Here is a 24,445-nt window from a genome sequence, read left to right on the forward strand (position 1 = left end):
TCTACTTTTTGAGCAAGGCACTCCCACACGCCTGCAGGTCGTCGGTTCGATTCCCCCGTGAGGCTGAGAAAACACAAACTGCACACGTCCATCAGCGATGAGAGCGGCTGATGCAGTAAATTAGTGTTAAAACTCATCACTTAACACATCAACACACACACACACACACACACACACACACACAGCCTCCGGCACCAAACAGCTTCTTCTTCTTCTTCTTTTTATTTTTTTTTGCGGGAGCGCGTTACATCTGCAGCTCCGGCGTCAATTAGCGTGTTAGCGGAGGCTAATCGAATGAAAGTCAATCAGCGCCGCTAATTGCTCAACTATGTGTAAAGAAATCACATTAATGCCGCTAATTAAGAGGAAGTGAAGAAGAAGAAGAAGAAGAAGAGTTACCTGCTCCTGTAGCCACGCCCCCTACAGGTGAACGCGTGACTTTAATTATTTAATATTTAAATTAAAGGGTTTTCTAATTATTACACTAAAACCATGATGTGTGCGACTCAAGGGCCACTTACTGGCTTTATTTCTCAGCTTTCAGCTGCATCTGCAAATAGAACTTTTAAAATGATAGAAATGTAAACAAGGATGATAAATAATTAATACAAATAAATAAATAGAAATACTAACAATATTTTAAATACACAGAATATTATCAGATACAGAAAGATCATAACTAATCAAATAAACTGAGAACATAGAAATATTAAAAACTAACAAAAAAAAAGAATACAAATACATAAATATAAATACAAAGATTATTTTAAAATGTTATTAAAATAATACTATAGACATGTTAATAATATATTAGTACAATAAAGAATATAATTAAACAAGTTTATATGATTATGAACAATGAAAACAAATAATTAAAAATAATAAAGTAAACAAATATATTTTTCATGAGAAATAAAACAAATAAAACATTCCTTTAAAGTATTGTGGGTCAGACTAATGAGTCTAAATGGGGTGGACAAAATAACAGAAACACCCTCATGTTTGCTGTACCTAATAAAGTGGACACCGTGTCTCTCTAATCCACGTTTAAACACTTCCTGTTCTTCTTCTTCTTCTCCTCCTTCATCAGCCGTCGCCTCTTCTTCTTCTTCTATCCGTCGTGTTTCAGTCGCTCTTTATGGATTTACGCGTGTCGGGTCCCGGTGCATCTTTATGCATCCATTTATACCGACACACACACACACACACACACACACACACACACCAGCTGCCGACGGTGTGTGTGTGTGTGTGTGTGTGTGTGTGGTCGATACACACATCCGTCCTGGACGCCGTGTGGACGACCGGGCCGATGATGAAAGCTCCCTGATGCAAATGGAGACTCAATTACCTCGGTCAATCTGTCGGAGGGCAGTGTGTGTGTGTGTGTGTGTGTGTGTGTGTGTGTGTGTGTGTGTGTGTGTGTGTGTGGAGGGTTTACCCAGCATGCCGCTGGCTCGAGGACTCTCCGGTGGCTTGTTAAGACGCCGTCGAGAGCACTTGGCTTTGAATTGGCCTTTTGTCAGCCGAGCTGCCAGAAGGAGGCGGAGCCACACCGGGGGACAGAGTGTGTGTGTTTGTGTGTGTGTGAGGACCAATTAGAGTCCTACAGCTGGACGGTGAGGACGTGGTCCTCCTGGTCCTCGTCGCTTTAGGGTTTATTTAAGGTTGTAATCAGGTTAATGTGAGCTTCAGTTCACAGGTGTCTTCCTGTTTCTGTTTCTTCACTCTTTGGACGGACTTGTCCCCCTAAAGACCTGAAACCTCTGGAGGACGTGAGGACCAGGAGACGTGTCCTTCACTCTCGACGTATATACACAGTCTACAAAATGTCTTCATCCCTCAAAGATGTCCTCAATTTATATAAATAAATGTCCTTTAAATGTCCTCACTTCCTTTAAATGTCCCTACTTTATGAAATGTCCTTACTTCCTCAAAATGTCCACACTTCCTTTAAATGTCCTCACTTCCTTTAAATGTCCACAGTTTATTAAATGTTCTCAGTTCCTTGAAATGTCCACAGTTTATTAAATGTCCTCACTTCCTTTAAATGTCCACAGTTTATTAAATGTCCTCAGTTCCTTTAAATGTCCACAGTTCCTTTAAATGTCCTCACTTCCTTTAAATGTCCACAGTTCCTTTAAGTGTCCTCACTTCCTTTACACGTCCTCTGTCTCTTTCTAAAGTGTCCTCCTTGTCCCATCTGAAGCAGTTCAGTGGGACACTGTGGTTTTAATCCGTCCCAGCGGGTCATGAGCTTTGTTTCTGCTCGTCTTCTTCATGTTGAAGAGGAGGCCCACCTCCCACAATGCCTTGCTCCTCACCGGGGTCAGAGGGGGGGGGTGTGTGGGTGGATTAAACAAGCGCCTCTCGTCCCTTATTACCGTGTTTTCATTCACCTCTGTGATCCGGAGGAGAGCTCCTCATCGGGGGGCGTTCGAGGCTCCCGGGCGGCGGGTCCGGCGTGTTCAGGGGGCGGAGCCAATCAGAGCCGGGCGAGCTCGGCCACTTCAGCGCCGCTTTGAGGGATTAGTGCGTCTTTGTTTCCGTCGTATCACTCAGAGATTTATCTGCTTTATTATCCCGAGTTAATCCCCAAAAACAGAGACGCTTTCATTTCATTCATCAGCATTTTAAACATGTCCTAAATGTCCCCCGTCCTTGTCCCCCTTCAGGACTACATGCAGAACGTCCACGGGAAGGAGATCGACCTGCTGAGGACCACGGTGAAGGTCCCGGGGAAGAGGCCGCCCCGCGCCGTGTCCACCTGCGCCGCCGCCGCACCGAGTCCCAAAACCAACGGCCTCACGAAGGACATGAGCAGCCTGCAGCTGGGACAGACGCCAGGTGAGACACACCTGCAGACTGACGGGACCTTCAAAATAAGACGTTTAGCCGGCGAAAAAATCCGTGATAGATAATCATAAATGAACATGAAAGTGTTTTTGTTTGTGTTTTTAAAGGCGACACGTTTATTATATAATCAAACTAATTATTGCTGCTCTTATCGTAAACACGAGCATGTTTCTGTCCTTCGTGACTCAATAAAGGTTGAAGATTCAAAAGATTTAACGCCTTGAAACACTCAGGGAGACGTGTTGAAAGACAAAAGGTGGAGAGAGAAGCGACACACACACACACACACACACACACACACACACACACACACACACACACACATGAAGCAGCTCTTATGAGGCGGTTAAATCACACACACACACACACACCCACACACACACACACACACCCACACACACACACACACACACACATATGAAGCAGCTCTTATGAGGCGGTTAAATCAAACACACACACACACACACACACACACACAGGAGGCCCGAGCTAATAGCATGAATATTCAGTGAGCCGTACTCCGTGTACTAATTATTGTCATGAATATTAATGCAATCAGAGTTCTGGCTCCGCTCAGCCAGCACCAAGAGATGAGCTGTAATGAGAGAATGGGGGGGGGGGGGGGGTCAGCCTCTTAACAACTCAAGGGTTTGATTTAAGCAGCCAGCCTGTGAGAAGCTGCTTTTATGTGTGTGTGTGTGTGTGTGTGTGTGTGTGTGTGTGTGTGTGTGTGTGTGTGTGTGTAGACAGAAGTCATTCGTATTGAACAACTTCTCTTTTGACCCCCCCCCCTTTCAAAATAATAGACTTCCATGCCCCCCAGATAAAGTGTGATTTTTATTTTGCAATTTAATTTAAATAAATCCGTGAGTTCCAGAGCTTAACTTCCCTCATTTCTGATCATTTAGACCTCATATGTACCTGAAAATAAGTTCACTGTTAAAAGGTACGCAAAGGTTTTTATGTCGACAAATAAAGTGAAATTAAAGAATAAATCAATTAACTTCCCTTGAAAAATGACTGAATATTTACCGGACATTTCCTGACGCTTTGCAACACTTTTAACCAAAACATTCAGTGTCTCCAGTGTCTCCAGGTGTTTTAGAGTAGTTTAAAGTCTCCAGTGTCTCCAGGTGTTTTAGAGTAGTTTAAAGTCTCCAGGTGTTTCCAGGTGTTTTAGAGTAGTTTAAAGTCTCCAGGTGTTTCCAGGTGTTTTAGAGTAGTTTAAAGTCTCCAGTGTCTCCAGGTGTTTTAGAGTAGTTTAAAGTCTCCAGGTGTTTCCAGGTGTTTTAGAGTAGTTTAAAGTCTCCAGTGTCTCCAGGTGTTTTAGAGTAGTTTAAAGTCTCCAGGTGTCTCCAGGTGTTTTAGAGTAGTTTAAAGTCTCCAGGTGTTTCCAGGTGTTTCCAGGTGTTTTAGAGTAGTTTAAAGTCTCCAGGTGTCTCCAGGTGTTTTAGAGTAGTTTAAAGTCTCCAGGTGTTTCCAGGTGTTTTAGAGTAGTTTAAAGTCTCCAGGTGTCTCCAGGTGTTTTAGAGTAGTTTAAAGTCTCCAGTGTCTCCAGGTGTTTTAGAGTAGTTTTAAGTCTCCAGGTGTTTCCAGGTGTTTTAGAGTAGTTTAAAGTCTCCAGTGTCTCCAGGTGTTTCCAGGTGTTTTAGAGTAGTTTTAAGTCTCCAGGTGTCTCCAGGTGTTTTAGAGTAGTTTAAAGTCTTCAGTGTCTCCAGGTGTTTCCAGGTGTTTTAGAGTAGTTTTAAGTCTCCAGGTGTTTCCAGGTGTTTTAGAGTAGTTTAAAGTCTCCAGTGTCTCCAGGTGTTTTAGAGTAGTTTTAAGTCTCCAGGTGTCTCCAGGTGTTTTAGAGTAGTTTAAAGTCTTCAGTGTCTCCAGGTGTTTCCAGGTGTTTTAGAGTAGTTTAAAGTCTTCAGTGTCTCCAGGTGTTTCCAGGTGTTTTAGAGTAGTTTAAAGTCTTCAGTGTCTCCAGGTGTTTTAGAGTAGTTTAAAGTCTCCAGGTGTCTCCAGGTGTTTTAGAGTAGTTTCAAGTCTCCAGGTGTTTCCAGGTGTTTTAGAGTAGTTTAAAGTCTCCAGGTGTCTCCAGGTGTTTTAGAGTAGTTTAAAGTCTTCAGTGTCTCCAGGTGTTTTAGAGTAGTTTCAAGTCTCCAGGTGTCTCCAGGTGTTTCCAGGTGTTTTAGAGTAGTTTAAAGTCTCCAGGTGTCTCCAGGTGTTTTAGAGTAGTTTCAAGTCTCCAGGTGTCTCCAGGTGTTTTAGAGTAGTTTCAAGTCTCCAGCTGTCTCCAGGTGTTTCCAGGTGTTTTAGAGTAGTTTAAAGTCTCCAGGTGTCTCCAGGTGTTTTAGAGTAGTTTCAAGTCTCCAGGTGTCTCCAGGTGTTTTAGAGTAGTTTAAAGTCTCCAGGTGTCTACAGGTGTTTGAAGGGTCTCCAGAGGGAGCAGTCTAACGTGATGTTGAGTCTGAGTGGGTTGAAGACTACAAGTTAGAAAAGCAAATCTAGATTTAGAGAAGAGTGAGAGCTCTGTGCAGGACACCTTAGCCGCTAGCTAGCTAGCACAACGCACTACACAGCCAGTCAGAGAAAGAGGTGCATTGTGGGAACGCATCTAACGGCCGACGTCCCTCCCGCAGGTCAGGTGACCAGCAGCTCGTCGGCGTCTCAGATGGCGAGCGGCGTTAGCCTGGTGTCCTTCAACAGCCGCGGTCTGGAGGGGATGCACCAGCGCTCGTACTCCGTCTCCAGCGCCGACCAGTGGACCGACGCCACCGTCATCGCCAACTCCGGAGTCAGCACAGGTGAGACGACGTCATCAGGTGGGCCTCAAAGGGTCATGGGAAATATTAACCATAATGCATCACATTTAATGTGGTGATTCTCTGCAGCGACGTCCTGTGAAAACCCCTCCAAACTAAAAGGGTCCTGATGTGTGTTTATTTAGAAGTCACAGGGGCCACACACGCAGCTCTGCCACAGGGCTGCCTGCTGGGCCCCGGAGGGCCCCGCTGTGCAGCTCCGCGGTGGAGCCCATCATTTGTCTCCCCATTGATCCAGCTGCCAGACCGTAATGCTGCTTTAACTGTCTGTCAGACTAATGGACACGAGACTCACACACACACTTAGACTGACAGCTGCCAGTGTGTGTGTGTGTGTGTGTGTGTGTGTGTGTGTGTGTGTGTGTGTGTGGCCGTGACGATAACCTTGATTGACAGCTCTGTCGTCGGTGTCGAGCCCTCCGGCCCTCCTCAAATAACGTTTAAAGCTGTGAAATGCTTTAACTGTACTCCCAGGGGCCACACACACACACACACACACACACACACACACACACACACACACTGTGGTCTATAATAAACATGGAGAAGGATCTAGATGATTTGATTTCACTTATTTATGGACAGTAACAAGTTGAGTACCATTACTTCTGATGAATACATGATACATAGTAGCATTGCTTAAAAACTTCAAAATAAAAGTCTGTGTATAAAGTGTAAAGCTCACAAACCCTGGTGACCTCCTGAGTCAAAATATATGAAGATTTACATTATTTAATTATTTATGTGCTTCTATGCTTATATATTTACAAATATCTATCTACTTGTGTACTTCTAAATACTTCCAAATAACTATCTACTTGTACACTTCAAAATATATTTCTACTTGTATACTTCCAAATATATTTCTACTTTTAAATACTTCCAAATATCTATCTACTTGTGTACTTCTAAATACTTGCAAATATATATCTACCTGTACACTTCCAAATACTGCCACTATGGAGCGAGTGCGACATTATGCTGACGATGCAGGACTTTATCTTGAGATTGTCCAAACCGAGGAGGTTCAGATGAGAGAGGGAGGAGGTGAGGAGGGAGGAGGTAAGGAGGGAGGGTTAGGAGGGATGGGTTAGGGGGGAGGTGAAGCAGGAGGAGGAGGAGGACGGAGCTCGGCCTGCAGACGGGAGGAGGGCCGTTAATCCACGGCGGTTTAATTGCACTCTCGGGGACGGCATCTTGTCAGCAGAGATAAGTTGTCACATTTTCCACTTGAGCTGAGACTAAACGATTGTGGAATAAGTTATGGCCGTCCTTGGGGCCGTGTGTGTGTGTGTGTGTGTGTGTGTGTGTGTGTGTGTGTGTGTGTGTGTGTGTGTGTGTGTGTGTGTGTGTGTGTTGTCTTGTCAGCGCTGTGATATTGATGGAAGCTGAATGTTATTTTATTCTGCCGCTAGTCACAGCTGTCAGCGGGCGCCGTGAGGAGAGAGACTCCCTCCTCTGATTGGGTATCGGTTCAGTATCTGATTCTCGTCTTTTTATTTCTATATTTCCACCACATGTTAAAGGTCTGTGATGTACATGAGATCTATGTATGTTCATGCTAAACAGTAGAGGAATAAATAACAACAAAAAAACATAAAAAATGAGTGTCAGAACAGGAAGTGGATGCTCTATAGAGGCTAGAAATATAACACTTCAGAGCTCTTACTGGGCTTTTATTGTGAAGCTGCTTCCTGTTACTTTAAACTGTGTGAATATTCAGATAAATTACAAATATTACAGACTTCTCAATATTTATATACTTACAGAATTCCAAATACTTAAATAAATAAATATCTTTATCATTGTATACTTCCAAGTATTTATATCTTCATATACTTCCAAATTCTTCTATATATACAGTATATATATATATATATATATATATATATATATCCTTATATACTTCCAATTATTTATATCTTCATATACTTCCAAATACTTCTCATTCATCTGCAAATTGAAATACTTCCTTGTGTCTCTAAATATGTGTGTACTGCTTTAAAGTACTGCATTAGATACCATGAGATTAGTCGCGGTATGGTCGACATATTTCAGACAGGAACAGCAGAAGAAGAAACCCCCCCCCCCCCCTCAATATGTCTTCTTCTGGTTGTGTAGATACCGGTTTGGGAGACTCGGTCTGCTCCAGTCCCAGTATCTCCAGTACCACCAGTCCCAAGATGGAGCCGCCACCATCACCGCACGCCAACCGCAAGAAGCACCGCCGGAAGAAGAGCACCAGCAACTTCAAAGCCGACGGCCTCTCTGGTACTGCGGAAGGTAACGCCATCCCCCCCCCCCCTCGCCTCTCACTTTCCCCGCCCAGGTCCGACTGCTAAATGCCCCCCCCCAGAAACAAGTACAGGAAATACTTCAAATATCGTATACACTTTCAAATTCAGCCTCCAAATATCCATTTACTTCCACTAATCTAAAGACATCCATTCTGTTTCTAAACATCTGTGTACTTGTACACGCATTTCACTTAATATTGTATTTACTTCCAAACATGTTCAGCTATATACTTACAGTATTTACTTCTGAATAGTTACAACTATTAGTATATTTAGATGCCTCAAAATATATGAAGATTTACATACTTTAAAAAGGATTACAAATATGTACATGCTTATATATTTAAAAACTACTTGAATACTTCCAAATACTGCCAAATATCTAACGTTTAAATAGCGATAGGAGTAAATAATTGTAAATACTTCCTATTATACTCACACAGGTGTAAATAAATATAGTTTTACGTTTAACATTCACCTTTAAATAGTTTTGATGTTTCCAGCGCAGTACTCTGAAGTATCCTTCACAGTACTTCGTGTACAGTCTGTGACCCGGGTTGGGAAACGCAGTCATGTGATCGTCTGAGACTCCCGACCTCTCGATAGGAGGGACGGATCTCCTCATCCTCTCATTCTGTCAGCCCTTCATCTCTTCATCCTCTTCCTCTTCCTCTGATCGAACTCTGGATCAGTTTGTGACATAACCAGAACCCTCTTCAGATGTGTTGGTTCTGATCTGAGACCTCTGGGGTCGTGGTGGGAGGTAAAGACGGGAAGTAAAGACGGGAAGTAAAAGACGGGAGGTAAAAGACGGGAGGTAAAAGACGGGAGGTAAAGACGGGAAGTAAAAGACGGGAGGTAAAAGACGGGAGGTAAAGACGGGAAGTAAAAGACGGGAGGTAAAAGACGGGAGGTAAAGACGGGAAGTAAAAGACGGGTGGGAGTATAAGACAGTATAAGACAGGTGGTAAAAGATGGGAAGTAAAGACGGGAAGTAAAAGATGGGAAGTAAAGACGGGAAGTAAAGACGGGAAGTAAAAGATGGGAAGTAAAGACATGAAGTAAAAGATGGGAAGTAAAGACATGAAGTAAAAGACGGGTGGGAGTATAAGACAGTATAAGACAGGTGGTAAAAGATGGGAAGTAAAGAAAGGAAGTATAAGACAGGTGGGAGTATAAGACAGTATAAGTATCAGTATAAGACTGGTGGTAAAAGATGGGAAGTATAGAAGGGAAGTAAAAAACGGTAAAGAGGGAAGTAAAGATGGGAAGTAAAGACATGAAGTAAAGATGGGTGGTGAAGAAGGGAAGTAAAGAAGGGAAGTAGAGACGAGTTGTAAAGACAGGAAGTAAAGAAGTAAAGACGGGAAGTAAAGACGTAAAGACGGGAGATAAAGACCTGATCCGCTGACACACGTGTTGTATTGAGTTAAAGGATATGTAGCGATGCATAGTTACCACACTCTGATCCACGGCGTCACTCTGACGAAGTGGAAGCTCAGTGACAGTCAAAGGACGGACGGCAGCTTTGAGCAGCATTCAAACACCTTCAGAGCTGGTGTCTGGTTTCCTCCACTGAGGAGGTCATGTTGTCGTGTAGAAACTCACAGTAATGATACATAACCTCTGGTTTTGTAATCCAATCAGAAGTGTTGTCTCCCTCATACTGCATATAATAAATATACATATTTATAGACATATATATATATTTATATATATATATATAAAGCCAGATTTGTCGGCTCTCACCATGGCTGCTTGAACAGATGTGGCGGCGGCAGCAGATGTGTAATGTTCGTCTCTCCATCACGGAGGCATCAAGCAGCTGACAAGACAAGTGGCTGTCTGAGTGACGGATAGACGCTTCGCCTGCTTTCATTTCCTCTCCTGTCTCCTACCACCTCATCTCCTTCCCCTCCTTTGTCTCCCTCCTTCCCTTGTTTTCATCTTTTCTTTCCTTCCTTTCTCGTCTCGCTCCTCTCTCCTGTTTTCTTGTACATGTTTTTAGTCTCTCGTTTCCTCTCCTTTATTGTGTAGTCGTCTTCTGTTATTCATGATCATCCTCTAGTTCCTTTATTCGTTGACTCTTCTTTAACCCTCAGCCTCCTTCACCTACTTTATTATTTTATTTTTTCCTCCGGTTGTCAGAGCCCTTGGTCCTCGCCCCCTTATTAGTCAGCCGGAGAGAGGCTTTAAGTGAAATATTATAAATAATCCACCGTATTGAAATCTTTTATCAGCTGTGTCACTTTCATTATTCAATAAGCGATTAGTAACAGTCTTCCCAATTTAGCCATTAAGCACCGAGTGCGCTCGGCCGGCGGGCCGCCGCCTGTCACGCCGGGCGAGCAGGTGAAGTATCTGGTGTCAGAGTAATTCATGAGGGGGGGGCCGCCCTCTGTGGACCACCCCACCCCCCCACCAGGTAGGAGTCTCTAGTGGAGCAGCGGGGACGTCTTCTTCGTCTTCATCGCGTCAACATGACGTCATGTTTGGATGTTCATTGTCCCGGGAAGATAGTTCTTTATGACATGCAGACAGTTTATCTTCATTCAAGAAATCAGGTCTGTAGTACTCGGGTCTGGTCCTGGTCTGGACTCTTTCCTCCCTCTGACTGGTCTAGACTTTACTCTGACTGGTCTGGGTTCTAGTCTGACTGGTCTGGGTTCTAGTCTGACTGGTCTGGGTTCTAGTCTGACTGGTCTGGATTCTAGTCTGACTGGTCTGGGTTTTAGTCTGACTGGTCTGGGTTCTAGTCTTACTGGTCTGGGTTCTAGTCTGACTGGTCTGGATTCTAGTCTGACTGGTCTGGGTTCTAGTCTGACTGGTCTAGGTTCTAGTCTGACTGGTCTGGGTTCTAGTCTGACTGGTCTGGATTCTAGTCTGACTGGTCTGGGTTCTAGTCTGACTGGTCTGGATTCTAGTCTGACTGGTCTGGATTCTATTCTGACTGGTCTGGGTTCTAGTCTGACTGGTCTAGGTTCTAGTCTGACTGGTCTGGGTTCTAGTCTGACTGGTCTGGGTTCTAGTCTGACTGGTCTGGATTCTAGTCTGACTGGTCTAGGTTCTAGTCTGACTGGTCTGGGTTCTAGTCTGACTGGTCTGGATTCTAGTCTGATTGGTCTGGGTTCTAGTCTGACTGGTCTGGGTTCTAGTCTGACTGGTCTGGATTCTAGTCTGACTGGTCTGGATTCTATTCTGACTGGTCTGGGTTCTAGTCTGACTGGTCTGGGTTCTATTCTGACTGGTCTGGGTTCTAGTCTGACTGGTCTGGATTCTATTCTGACTGGTCTGGGTTCTAGTCTGACTGGTCTGGGTTCTAGTCTGACTGGTCTGGATTCTAGTCTGACTGGTCTGGGTTCTAGTCTGACTGGTCTAGGTTCTAGTTGGTTGGTTGAACACATTTCCACTATTCTATAATACTTTGAAATATAATCAAGAGATTTATCGTCGATATAAATTGTTAATTGCAGCCATGAAGGGAGATGAACACACACACACACACACACACACACACACACACACACACACACACACACACACACACACACACACACCTGTGCCAGGTTAACCCCTGCTGATCACAGCCTGGACATCAGTCCCGGCTCTCGTTAACTAGCTGCTGTTTGATAGCAGCGCTTCATCCTGGAGCTTTGAAAGTTGACCTGCAACATACCCCCCCCACCCACCCACCCACACACACCCCCCCACACACACCCCCACACACACACACACACACACACACACACAGGTGTTTGAAGTGGCCACACACAGGTAGCAGCAGGACGGCTGGGACACGTTCACGCTGCAGTGAAGGAGTTTCTTTTGTGTTTCGAGGAGCTTTGATTCCTCGACCGGTCGCTCGGCTTCGCTGCTCCTGCAGCTCGCCGCCTCTCCGCCGCTTCATCGCCAAATTCCTTTTAAAGTGGCGGTTAATCAGGAAGACGTGGGTCGAACAGGTGGGGGACAAAGAGGGTCCCTGTCCAGGAGAGTCCAGGTGGTCTCTTCTAGTTTTGTTTGTTTATTACTATAATGATATATGACACATTTATAACACATAATAATCTCTAAATATGTACACTAGAGAGAACAATAATCCGCCCATCTCTCTTCCTTCCTGCTGCACTTTCAAAATAAAAGCGAGCGATCTGTCAAAAACAGACACAATATAAACCACTTAGCTTTTTTTTTTTTTTAAATAGTTTTAGTTGGATTCTACATCCTGTAATGGAAGTGTGTGATGTGTTTTATGAAGATATCAATAATTCATAAAGAACTACATTTAACTTCTTTACATCAACGCTCTGCCGTCTCTTGAGCTCCACCTTCTCTCCTTCACTCTCTCAGGAATCAAACCCGTGACCTTTCTGAAGCGGCGGACTCATTTCCACACGATGATGTTCTTGAGATCGGCCCCCACAGCCTCGGTGTGTCGGGGCTCGTATTATTCTTTAAACGGATTAAAGCGAGAAGGGAAACAAGCGGAGTAACATTTAAAGTGTCGTATTTCGTCCTCTGTAAATGCTCCCAGTCGCCCCGGGGGGTAAACATCACGCCTCTGCTGTTTACAGACGGAGCTCAGGTCAGACCAAAGCCAGTCCACCGCAACAGGACCGCTCATAATGGGATTCATTCAGATGTTATATTTATGTGTCTTAGATTTATTATCAGTATATCTGTTTTATGTTCCTGTGTAATCCTACTTTAAACTGGATTATTAATAAATACGTTGTGTTTTATTGGATGTTTATAGGCATTCGTAGTTTTTATTAAACGAGATCCAGTACTTTGTTCTGTTGAAGCTTCAACACTATGATGTTTCACAATAAAAGCTCCACAGAAACTCAGCAGCCATTTTTCTTTTAATGTGAAACTTCAAGCGGTTGATGTTTCACAATAAAAGCTCCACAGAAACTCCGCAGCCATTTGGCTTTTAATGTGAAACTTCAAGGCGTTGGTGTTTCACATTAAAAGCTCCACAGAAACTCAGGAGTCATTTGGCTTTTAATGTGAAACTTCAAGCAGTTGATGTTTCACAATAAAAGCTCCACAGAAACTCGGCAGCCATTTAGCTTTTAATGTGAAAAATCAACAGGAAGTTGAGTTTTAATTGACTGTAGAAACAACAGGAAATAATTTATTAGTTTATTTGAGTATTTTATTTGCTGAACGAGGTCCGAGGACTTCTTTCTCTTCTGGTCTTGTTTATGTTGCAAACTTAACGTTCACTCCTTCATCGTGCTCATTGGCCCCTCCCACTCTCGCCGCAAGCCACGCCCCTTCTGAGTCCTCCTCAGCGCTGCTTCTTTTTTTTGACGCCTGTCTCTCGTTTCTTCTTCTCTGTTTTCTCTCGTAAATGTCACCTCGTTCCTCCACTCTGTCTTTCCTCTTCCGTTTTCCTCCTCCTCTTCCTCCTCCTCTTCCTCCTTCTCTTCCTCTTCTTTGCAGCCAAACGTAAAGCGTGGAAACTTAACCGTGTTGGTAGTCTGCGCAGCATTTACACCAACAGTCTGCACAACTCAGAAGGTAAAGAACAAACTGTTGTGGTGGACCTGAGACCGTCAGGTGGACCTCCATTGCCCCCCCCACCCCCCACCCCCCACCCCGACCCCGACCCAGTTAGCAGAGATTTGGTGATTTGGTAGCAGGAGATACTCCATCTGGGCTCTAAAAATGTTGAAATGATCCAGTTTGTCATGTTAAACAACCTAAAAGATGATGTTCGGACCACCAGATGTTATTATTTATACTTAATTGCTTTAAATACTACAATACCCATGAGCCTCGTGGGCCGGTCAGAATACTTAATTAAAAGGAAATTGATCTTTAATGAAATCAGTTTTTGCTGCCGCCCGTCGACAGAAACTTAAGCTCTGCGATCGGACGTTTGCTGCTGAAATGCATCTTGGGAGTCGTAGTTAACGTCTTATTTACAGACGCTTAGTACCTTTATTGTTTATTTTCCGGATGTTTTATTGCGATAAAACATCCCACCACCACCACCACCAACCAACATACACAACTTGTATTCAACCGGCGTCTGGAAGCCAGACTCCAGCAAAAAGTTAAATCGTCTCCGATCAGTCGACGTCTCGGCCCACCTTCGTACTTCTCTTTCAGAACAATCGGCTGCGATATTTTCCAGGTTATTAATGTTGTAAAAGGCTGCGAATAATATGCGGAGTAATGACCTGTGTCGCAAAGCAATACTGTGTGCGGTGACATTTAAGGCTTTTAATTTGTGTTTCCCGAGGCCCCCTTTTGTCTCCCTCACGCCTCCCCTCTCATTGCACCTACAGTCCTGCCTGTCACACACACACTGAAACACACTCGACACCTCCCACCACAGATGATAGGCCTGTATGCATGTCCTGCCCCCCCCGCCCGCCCACACACACACACACACACACACACACACACACACACACACACACACACACACTGCGTCTTGTAAATGCTGTATATTTGGTTTGTTCTGTTTCTGCCGCTAAAGGTTATCGGTGTCAGAGTTCACAAATTGCCTCGGCGCCACCTCTCTGTGTGTGAATGTCGGCACAGTAGCCGAGAGCGAGGCGGTAATTACCAACGCTGTTGTGTGTGTTCATACTCTCATGCATACGTTTAGTCCTCTGTGCGGCGTCGCAGAGGAAACGCCGGGCAGGCGGAGACGTCTGCGAGTTCTCAGGAAGCTCATTTGGACCAAATTATCTTCAAGAAACGTCATTTGTAGCCTCCACAGAAATATCTTAGAAACCCGTTGGATTGTGATAAAATGTGGTTCGTGTTCCTCTGAGGTTGAATCATAATGAGTTGGTTGCCATCTTTTGAAAATATCTTAAATGCGACAAGATTGATTGGCACAAAGATTCGTGGTTCCCTGAAGAACATTCATCAGCCGATGTTTATTTTCTAGACTGTTCTGTCACGTCTTATTGTCTTATAACTAATATTTAAAATAGTCAGATTCAAAGTTGAATTAACGTGTCCTTTTGGCAGCAGAACAAACCTCTGACATATTGTCATCTTATCAAGTTGCAAACAGCTGCTTGCACATTAGACTCCAGACTTGATGATTGATGACCTGATGAATCTAACTCGTCCTCTCTTTCAGCTCTGTTTTTGGTCTCCACCACCAAATATCTGCTGAAAGCTCCACTTCGTTCACCAGCTAGTCTCTACATTTCAGGTTGCTTTATTGTCTTCCTGCAGCTCAGACTCCAACTGCATTGTGGGAGTGTTCCTCCAGCTGCTCAGCCTTTAATGCCCCCCCCCCCCCCCCCCCCCTCTCATTTTATTCATTAGCCGCCGCCGTGCGCCGGGTCAGCGTGCAGCATTTAAATCCAGAGAAACAGCGTTTAATTTACGCTGCTGAGAGGCTGCCCCCTTTCTGGATTGTTGGTTTCCATAATTGTCAAGCAGCTACCCCCCACCCACCCCCTGAAAACAGAGAATCATGGGAATTTAATTATGATGGGATTCTTGACCCCGCGGGGCTCAACCGGCGCTTTGATGGGTGGGCTGTCGTTTAGAACGCGGAGCCTTTTGCAGATTCATCATGCTGCATTATGTACAGTTTTCACTTCATGAGACGCGCTCTAACATCCACAGTCTTTAAGAAGGAAAGCGACGATGTGCTTTGATGTCTTGAAGTCCTGATCTGGTTCACATCCTTCTTACTTTCATAAAGTTTCACAGTTAAATATGACTTTATGTTGAGTTTTCCAGTCGTTTCCTTTGCAGACAAAAGGTTGTAGACATGTTTCTGACTCATTTTCTTTGTGGTCAAATGATCGTTTTCTTGTACGAGATGCTGCGTTGAGCTGCCGATTTAAACCTGAAGTCCGGTCTAACCTTGAGCCTTTAATCAGCCCTGTAAACAGTAGTTTTAATGAACCAATCAGAAGCCTGAAGCGGTCCGAGATGAAAACGATGCTCAGCAAAGGAAACGTTGGGGCGAGAAAAAAGGTGTTTTCAATGTCTTTGAGTCGGCCTCGGGGCCTCTTCTTCCATCCTTTTCCTCTGCTCGGACCGGGGCCCATTGATTATCCAGAGAACCGAGCCGGAGGGGAACTTCAGCTCCGGTGCTCTGAGACGCTCCCAATTAGCCAAACGACTGGAAGCTGAGGAAGAGCGAAATGGTCGTTTTCTCTCTCTCTCTCTCCGACTGATTAAACCTCTCATCTTTCCACCGCTTCACGTCGTGAAGCTGCTGCTTCCGGAGACGCTCTCGCCCAAAAGTGTCATGACTGATTACCGCTGAGGTCCGGGAGAGAAGACGGAGCAGATTTCTGCTTTTTTGTTTTTGGGTCGCACCAGCAGGAACGGAGGGAATCCTGGGAGGGTCCTTTGATTAGGCGATCGGCCCCGAGTCCTCCCTCCTCACCGGGGCTAATTGTAAACAGAAGCAGCTCGTTGTCTTGATCTCTGGAGTGGTGCCCCCCCCCCCCCCGCTTCACCTCCACTTCCTGTCCTCTCTGGGCGGACGTAACGGTTTACAAATGTGCCCACGTTGAGCTCAACAACCCCTCAAAACCTCCCAGATCCAACTTAAGGGTCTGAACGTGTGCAGGAACTTCACCTTAAACCATCTAAAAGGTCCACTTACTACCTTCAACCACATCAGCTGACGGAGCGGACACTCTCTCCAGCTTTAAGGACCTCCTGTCTGTTAGAACTGCAAGAAGGAGACTCCACAGAAGCATCGTCTGTAGTATCAGGAGAGTTTAACGAAAGGAATGGCTTCACCTACGCAGCATCTAATTACATTTTAGTTTTTATTAGAAAACGCTTTTTTTAATGTGACGCTCGACCAGCAGTCCAAAATATGAAGTTGAGTCAATTATTAAATCGCCACATCACTTTTTAACAATTTAGATGAAGTTGAAAACGTCACATCTTCTTTATTCTAATTTGTCTAATGTGAGGAATAATATATTTATTAATGTAAAATATTTGAGTCTCTATTCCAGTATTTTTATGACATTTTATTGGCATTTTAACATATAAATAAAATAAGTGGTACAAAAGATAAATCAAACCCTCGTATATTTATACAAACTTTTCTTTTATTGTTATTTGTTATTCATGATTATTATTAGCAGAAGGTTGTTTCCCGTTAAACAGCTGCTTTAGAGAAGTCACTCCGTCCACTGATGGGCCCATTAACCTCTGAGGGTTCTGGGTAATGGATCCATGGGTCCCGCCTCCAGCAGGCCCTGATTGTAATGAGGGGGGGTCATGAGGTCAGCAGTGGTTCAGGAGAACAGGTGTCCTTCAGTCCGGGCAGCTTGTTTTTAGAGGTTTGATCATAAAGGTCTGGTTCATGGTTCATGAAGCCACTGTAGTGGTTTGAAACCAATTGTTTGACGCACAAGAAGCCGGTTTAAAGAACTTTACAGGCTTTGAATGGTTCTTCTTCGGCACCAGTTTTATCTTTATTTACCTGAAGGAGATTAAGGAGGTTTTGGGGACATCAAGGTGGTCAAAGAGACGAACTATAATATATTAAAGATGCTTAAATAACATCAGATCAAGGTTTTAAGTCTCAGTTGTTGTTGTCTTTTGGTTTCAAGGTTTTACTTCACATTAAGTTAAGATTTTGTGACATAACTAAGTCGTCATGTTAGAGACGTAGAAACACTTCCTGCAGGATGACGAACTCTGGAGGTGTTCCAGTCCTGGATTCAAAAGATTTAACAACCAGCGTTCCTGTTCTGAACCCGACTCTTTTTGTCTCCGACAGAACAAGAGGAGAACTTTGAGTTCACCATCGTGTCTCTGACGGGGCAGACGTGGCACTTTGAAGCCACTTCGTACGAGGAGCGAGACTCTTGGGTCCAGGTGATCGAGAGCCAGATCCTGGCCAGCCTGCAGTCCTGTGAGAGCAGCAAGAACAAGGTATGTTCAGCATCTGTATGTTAACATATTCATGATAACACCATTTATTTGTGGCGAACATGAGTTCATTCCACATTGTGTCTGTCTCAGTCTCGTCTGCCCAGCCAGACGGAGGCCATGGCTCTGCAGTCCATCAGAGGAATCAGAGGAAACGGCCGCTGTGCCGACTGTGAAGCTCAGAGTGAGTTCATGAACCACGTAAAATAGAGATCTGCACCTCTTGGAAGCATCTACTGACTCCCTCCCTCTCTCTCTCTCTCTCTCTCTCTCTCTCTCTCTCTCTCTCTCTCTCTCTCTCTCTCTCTCTCTCTCTCTCCGCTGGATCCAGACCCGGACTGGGCCAGCCTCAACCTGGGGGCCCTGATCTGCATCGAGTGCTCCGGGATCCACAGGAACCTGGGCACCCACCTGTCCCGGGTCCGGTCCCTGGACCTGGACGAGTGGCCGCTGGAGCTCATCAAGGTGATGTCGGCCATCGGCAACGAGCTCGCCAACGGCGTGTGGGAGGCCAACGCACAGGGGCGCCTCAAACCGGCTCCGGACGCCAGCAGGTAGGGGGGTCCTGTACCTCAGTAAAAAGTACTCAAAGTACCTCTGCTGTGTATTTAGGGGCAGTACTATCAGCTGCACATAGGGGGCAGTGTTTAAAAAAAACTAAAAAACAAGATGGCGACGGCCAAAAATCCATAGGGGGCAGTGTTTCTGTCAGGATGTGATGCGCATCGACCTCACAGGCTTGTGTGTGTGTGTGTGTGTGTGTGTGTGTGTGTGTGTGTGTGTGTGTGTGTGTGTGTGTGTGTGTGTGTGTGTGTGTGTGTGTGTGTGTGTGTGTGTGTGTGTGTGTGTGTGTGTGTGTGTGTGTGTGTGTGTGTGTGTGTGTGTTGTCTTGTAGACTACAGGGATCGTAACAAATGGGTGAACTTTAGCGTGACGTTGGTGTTGATCAGTGTGTGTGTGTGTGTGTGTGTGTGTGTGTGTGTGTGTGTGTGTGTGTGTGTGTGTAATTATCGGCCGCTGCAGCTTTGGGAAGCCAGCAGCCATCATAACAAATTAGAGCTGACTGCCATCCACATAAAGATCGACTTCCCCGTCCTCCCTCTGCTCTCACCCCCCCAACGCTCATTAGTCAACAGAAGCACCTTATAATTACTCCCCACATGACCCCCCCCCCCCCCCCCCCACACACACACACACACACACACACAGTGTATACAGACACATTCACACATTTTAGCACGAGAATAAAAACTATTTACACCACCTGTTCTCACAAGCTTTAGAAGAAGTACTACATCATTTACTATACTCTCCACTCTACTGTCTCTGACAGGTAATATTGCACTTTTTACTGCACTATGTGTATTATATAAGTATGTTAAGTATAAGTTAAATCATTTGTGATTATAGCAGATGTCTTTACGTTCATCAGCTGTTTTGAGCAGAAAAACCCTCCGGTTCTTTAAGTTCTCCTGTTCTTCATGTCCTAAAGCTGCATTCTCTCTAGTGTCCACCAGGGGGCGACTCCTCTGGTTGTATAGAAGTCTAGTCTAAAATGACTCTACTTCTCTCTTGATTTATTCCCTCAGTAAACATTGTAAACATGAGTTTATGGTCTCAATCTCTAGTTTACAGTCTTCTTCAATACAGCATGATGTTCATTTAGTACATTATGCTCCATTTAGAGTCAAACAGACCAGAAAGAGGGGATGATTTAGGGGCGGGGCTACACGCTGATTGACAGGTGTTTTCATCTTCAGCTTTAACCCTTTAGTGTGTTTTCACTTCATCAAAGTTCATTGTAACAATTCGCCTACAAATGTCTTATTCAGCGTTCGGTTGTACTTAGCTCCACCCTCTAGTGTCCCTTCTGGTTGACAAAAAACAAGATGGCGACGCCTAAAATACAAGATGGCGACAGACAATAAAGGAGATGGAGACGAACAAGAACAAAATGGCTGGTGACGGACAAACGCCAAGATGGCTTCAAGACTTCTAACATTCAGTCTCAAAACACTTCAATTCTAAAATCTGTGGCAGCAACGTATCTCCTGACTTTATGCATTTAAAGTTCATGTTCATTATGACTCTTAGTTCTAACTCGGACTGTGACTCCCTAACAGTAACACTGTGTGTGTGTGTGTGTGTGTGTGTGTGTGTGTGTGTGTGTGTGCAGTGTCTAACACACACACACACACACACACACACACACACACTGTGAGTATTGACGGGCCATCAGCCCTCCTCCATCAGACCACTAATGCTTTTATTGTTGCTCATGTTCCTATTTATTTATGAATCTGAAGCATGTTTCCCCCTGAAGAGATTAGAGAAGGAGGTCAATATTATCTCAATTAACCGGCAACGCTCTGCTGCAGCCCCGTCTCCCCCGTCTCCCCCGTCTCCCCCGTCTCCCCCTCTGCCCTGTCGATAGTATTTATCAGTCCATCCCTTAAGTGGCTGGCTGTTTGTCGTTTCACCTCCATTAATCCCTCCCTCCATCTTTCCTCTCCTTCTCTTTCTACCTATAGCTCCTTCTTTGTGCTGCTCTCCATTTCTTCTTCCTCTCCTTTCTCTCGCTTATTCATATGTTTGTTTGTTCATATTTTAAACAACAGATGAACTAAAGAATGGATGCTTCTGGATTAGTACACCTGCTTCTTCTTCTTCTTCTTCTTCTTCTTCTTCTTCTGTGGTGGATGAAACCGTTTCAGTGTTGCTGTTGATTCTTTCCCACCAAAGATTTGGACCAAACACAGGAAGTCCTGTTGTTTCCTCCAAAATAAGAGTTTTGCCAGTTAGATATGTCATCGTTTCTCCTCCTGCGACATCACCACATCACCACATCTTAGTTTAGTATTATTTACATCTACTCTAGTACTTGTTCCTCCTTCCTGCTACTTTATACTGCGCTACATCTCAGAGGGAGATGTTGTACCTTTACTGAGAGTACTTTCTACATATAGAAACATCTTCCTGTATTATATGATGCAGTACTATAGTACTCATCTGCAAAGTGTCTAACATTGAGAAACAGTAGTATCCATGATGCGTACTATGGATACTTGCAGTACATTTAGCTGAATGCAGGGCTGTGGTATTTCTACTTCCTCTTTTACCTTCATCCAGCTCCATTAAACACGTAACAAAACACAGAAGTACCTCTGAACTAGTAGTTTTTTATTACATACAACACACACACAGGAAGTGATGCTGGTTTCTTCTTCTACCGTTTATTTCTGAGGAATAAGAAGCAAAAACAAAACGCCAGAATGGAAGAATAATAGTGTTTCTATTCACCTCCAGACCAAGAAAAAAGGAAAGTTTAAATCATTTTAAAGTACATAAATAATCATTCTAAATCTGTCTTCTTCTGTGGTGTATCACTTCAAATATCAAGTCCGTATCCAGACGGTGAACCCTGAGCGGTGACAGAGACCTGGATTAAAGAGGGAGAAGAAGAAGAGGTGGAGGCTGGAAAATGCCGGCGGAGGAGGGATGGGAGGGGGAGGCAGAGAGGGAGAGAGGGGGGAGGCTGATGGATGGAAAAATGCCTTCCCCTCGTGGTCTCTCAAGTGAGTAATAGAGGCCGAAATTTCATTTTGCAAGTGGCTGATTTAATGATCCAAAGGGTAATTAATGGCCTGATTATCTTAATGTTAAATATGGCCAGCAGCAATTACACTGACCTCCTGTCTGTCAAGGTCTGGCCCCCCACTCCGCCTCCCAATTAGGTCCTGTTTGGAGGTTCAGGGAGGGAGGGGAGGGAGGGAGGAAGGGAGGATGGAGGGATGGACAAACAGAAAAAGGAAGCAAGAGAAGGAGGAGGAACAGATGGAAGTGGAAACAAGGAAAGGAAAGAGGAAGAGGATAATTTGGAGGGACGGGTGTGAAGGAAGGAAATAAAAGATTCCTTTCTCCCCTCCTCCTCCTTCCTCCCCCCCACCCGCTCGGACCGGAGGGAGGAATTATGTTCGGAGAGATCGCACCTCGCCTCCACGGCGACGCCCCCGTCCAATGAGATATGTGGCAGGGCCGAGAGCCCCGCCATCTCCAACTGTTGTCATCATCTCTTTATCTCCCTCCTTTCCTCCCCCCCTGCTCATCGTCCTCCCACAGCGACGGCCGGTCCAGGTCTCATTAACGTCAGCCGGGTCTCAGGAGGCGAGACTGTCGCCGCTAATCGTCTTTTGCAAAAACACGACGTCTCTCCGCCGCCAACAATGGAGGACTACTTGTTGACGAGCCTCACCCTCACGGCGGGGGTGACGCTGGGGGTGGGGGCGTTGATGAACAGCATCAGTGGGATCCTGTTGGAACCCCCCCCCCCCCCCCCCCTTGTTAGAACTGGTACAAAACCACCGAAAGACTCGTCCTTCTTAAACGTTCCCATTAACCTCTGGCGGCCCCGCGGTCGGCCGTCATCACCTCAGCTGGCGCCGGTTCTCCGGATGCCGCGGCTCCAGCTGATGCCACCGCTGAAGGGGCTGCTAAGTTTGGGCGCGATGCCCGTCGTGGCACCGCCCCCCCACCACCACCACCACCACCACTACCGCTGCTGCAAACTCAGTTCCTTTGGCGCCACAGCTCATTGTTTTAATTATCTGTCGAGTGGCGCATCAACACCAGCACCCAAGGCCCCAGCGCCACGCGTTAGCAGGCATGAGCGGACAGGAAGTGACAGCGCTGCTAATCCGGAGCTCCTGGCCGCCGGACACGGGGAGGTGGTTGGCGCCCCCCCCAACCACCACCACCACCACCACCACCCTCCTTCCCTCATGCCAACTACTGACCTTTGTGCGGTTTGTTTACTTCTCTGCTGGGGTGGAGATGAGGAACCAAGACCTATCCAGACCTTCCAATCCCACGATCGGACAAACCGAGTGACGAAAACCTGGATTATCTACGTTCTAAGAACCAACATTTCTTGAATTGTCATCATCAGAATACGCCGTCTTCCCAAAGCATACCTGGTGTGAGATCCTGGTTGGTGCTCGGTGGAGGTGAAGCCTTCAGAGTGAAGGATAGGTGGAGGTCTGTGGAGCTCCACACCTTTTAATTAGACAGCGGACAAACGAGCAGGACTCGGGCCGGCTAAAGGATGAGCTCCGCAACGCCACCCGCCGCCGCACTTAGCAGCGGGGCCCCACATGACGAATGCTCGGCCAGTAATAATTCAGCAGCAGGTCCGTCGGCGCTTGGGGGGGAGAATAAGGGTCCTTTATGGGAACAGATTAGTCTTGTTCCCCCTAAGAAAAGGCCAGCGCTAACAGATTTAAAATTAGACCAGGGGGCTTTTTAATCTGGGCCGGGGGGTGCAGGTGTGGAGGTTGCCCCCGATTGGGCTCAAGGGACCAGATGGGGCAACCGGGGAGGGGGTGGAGGAGGCAGCCAAGGGGCCCACATCACAAGGTAATTGCCCCCCAGGGTCAGAGGCAGTGGTGGTGGGGGGGTCACACACTGATTCTGTGATCCTAACACAGATTTGACTGGTCACATGACCCATCAGAGGCCTCCTCTCCACCAGACTTCAACAAATACAAGAATTAAAAAGAACGAGGGCTTGAATCCAGACGATGTCATCCTCCTCTTTTTACAGATAAAATCCTGAAAGAGACATTTTTTATGGTGTTTCCAGCTCCTAATGTCCCTGTTGATTATTTGCCCCTCCACCAAAAGATTTGGACCAAAACCACAGGAAGTCGTGTGTTGTTTCCGCCAAAATAAGAGCTTCACCAAACGTCACAGCCAAGTCTGTTCACTTAACCCTTCATGTTTCTACATACATGTTAAATAACGACAAACTCCTCATCAGATCAGACTCGTTATGTTTCTGTTTGTCTCGTGTGTGTGTGTGTGTGTGTGTGTGTGTGTGTGTGTGTGTGTGTGTGTGTGTGTGTGTGTGTGTGTGTGTCTTGCTTCCTGTGTTCACATTGAGATCCGGTCGGTTAACTAGCCGCTCCGTCCTGCAGTCGTTGTCTTCTCCACCGTTATTATCTGCAGCCCCACGGCCTGCATGTTAACCAGCGCACACACACACACACACACACACACACACACATATACCACCGAAGAAGAAGCCTCCTGACAGGCAGGGCCGGAGCAAACGTAGAGAAATAATTGGCCCCTACATTCTAATTCATCTGTAAAAGGGAGGCCTTGATTAAATTAGTCCTAATAGACATTATTTTGTACATGACTGCCTTCGCCGCCGCGTCCCCCGACTCGCCTAACGAGCCCCCCAATTTACTATTGACATTAAGCCGGCTGACACGAGCCAATCACGGGGGCCACTCATCGTTTGTCATGGCGGCAGGGTTATGCTAATGCAGTGGGGGGGGGGGGGGTTAAAGCACAAACTAAATGCACATTCTTTATGCGTGAGTCATCAGATTAACCTCTCCCTTATTTTAATAATGAAGAAATAAATAACGTGACTCCGTCCGTCCGTCCGCCGCTCCGCCGGATGAATCCGTACGCCGATGGTAGCCCCCCCCCCCCCTCCCCCCTTTGGCTAATTGGCTCAGTCGGCAAATTGCTCATAGAGTAAAGAAGAGGGAGAAAGGGGGAGGAGGTTTGTGGGTAATG

The 24,445-nt window shown here is 45.7% G+C and overlaps 1 protein-coding gene across 1 annotated transcript in view; it reads left to right on the forward strand.

Annotated features, from left to right (window-relative positions):
* agap1 (ArfGAP with GTPase domain, ankyrin repeat and PH domain 1) overlaps positions 1–24,445 on the forward strand; it is a gene marked incomplete at its 5' end in the record, with an annotated part of 61,315 nt that overhangs the window by 29,046 nt on the left and 7,824 nt on the right. The window contains 6 exon segments of the mRNA XM_068721148.1: positions 2,676–2,847; positions 5,484–5,648; positions 7,788–7,949; positions 17,706–17,860; positions 17,951–18,041; positions 18,189–18,411. Coding sequence (XP_068577249.1) covers positions 2,676–2,847; positions 5,484–5,648; positions 7,788–7,949; positions 17,706–17,860; positions 17,951–18,041; positions 18,189–18,411 — 968 coding nt within the window.

The sequence above is a fragment of the Cebidichthys violaceus genome, unplaced genomic scaffold (assembly GCF_023349555.1).
Source record: "Cebidichthys violaceus isolate CVI_PGR_0920_01 unplaced genomic scaffold, fCebVio1.0.p SCAF_266, whole genome shotgun sequence".
Taxonomy (NCBI): Eukaryota; Metazoa; Chordata; class Actinopteri; order Perciformes; family Stichaeidae; genus Cebidichthys; species Cebidichthys violaceus.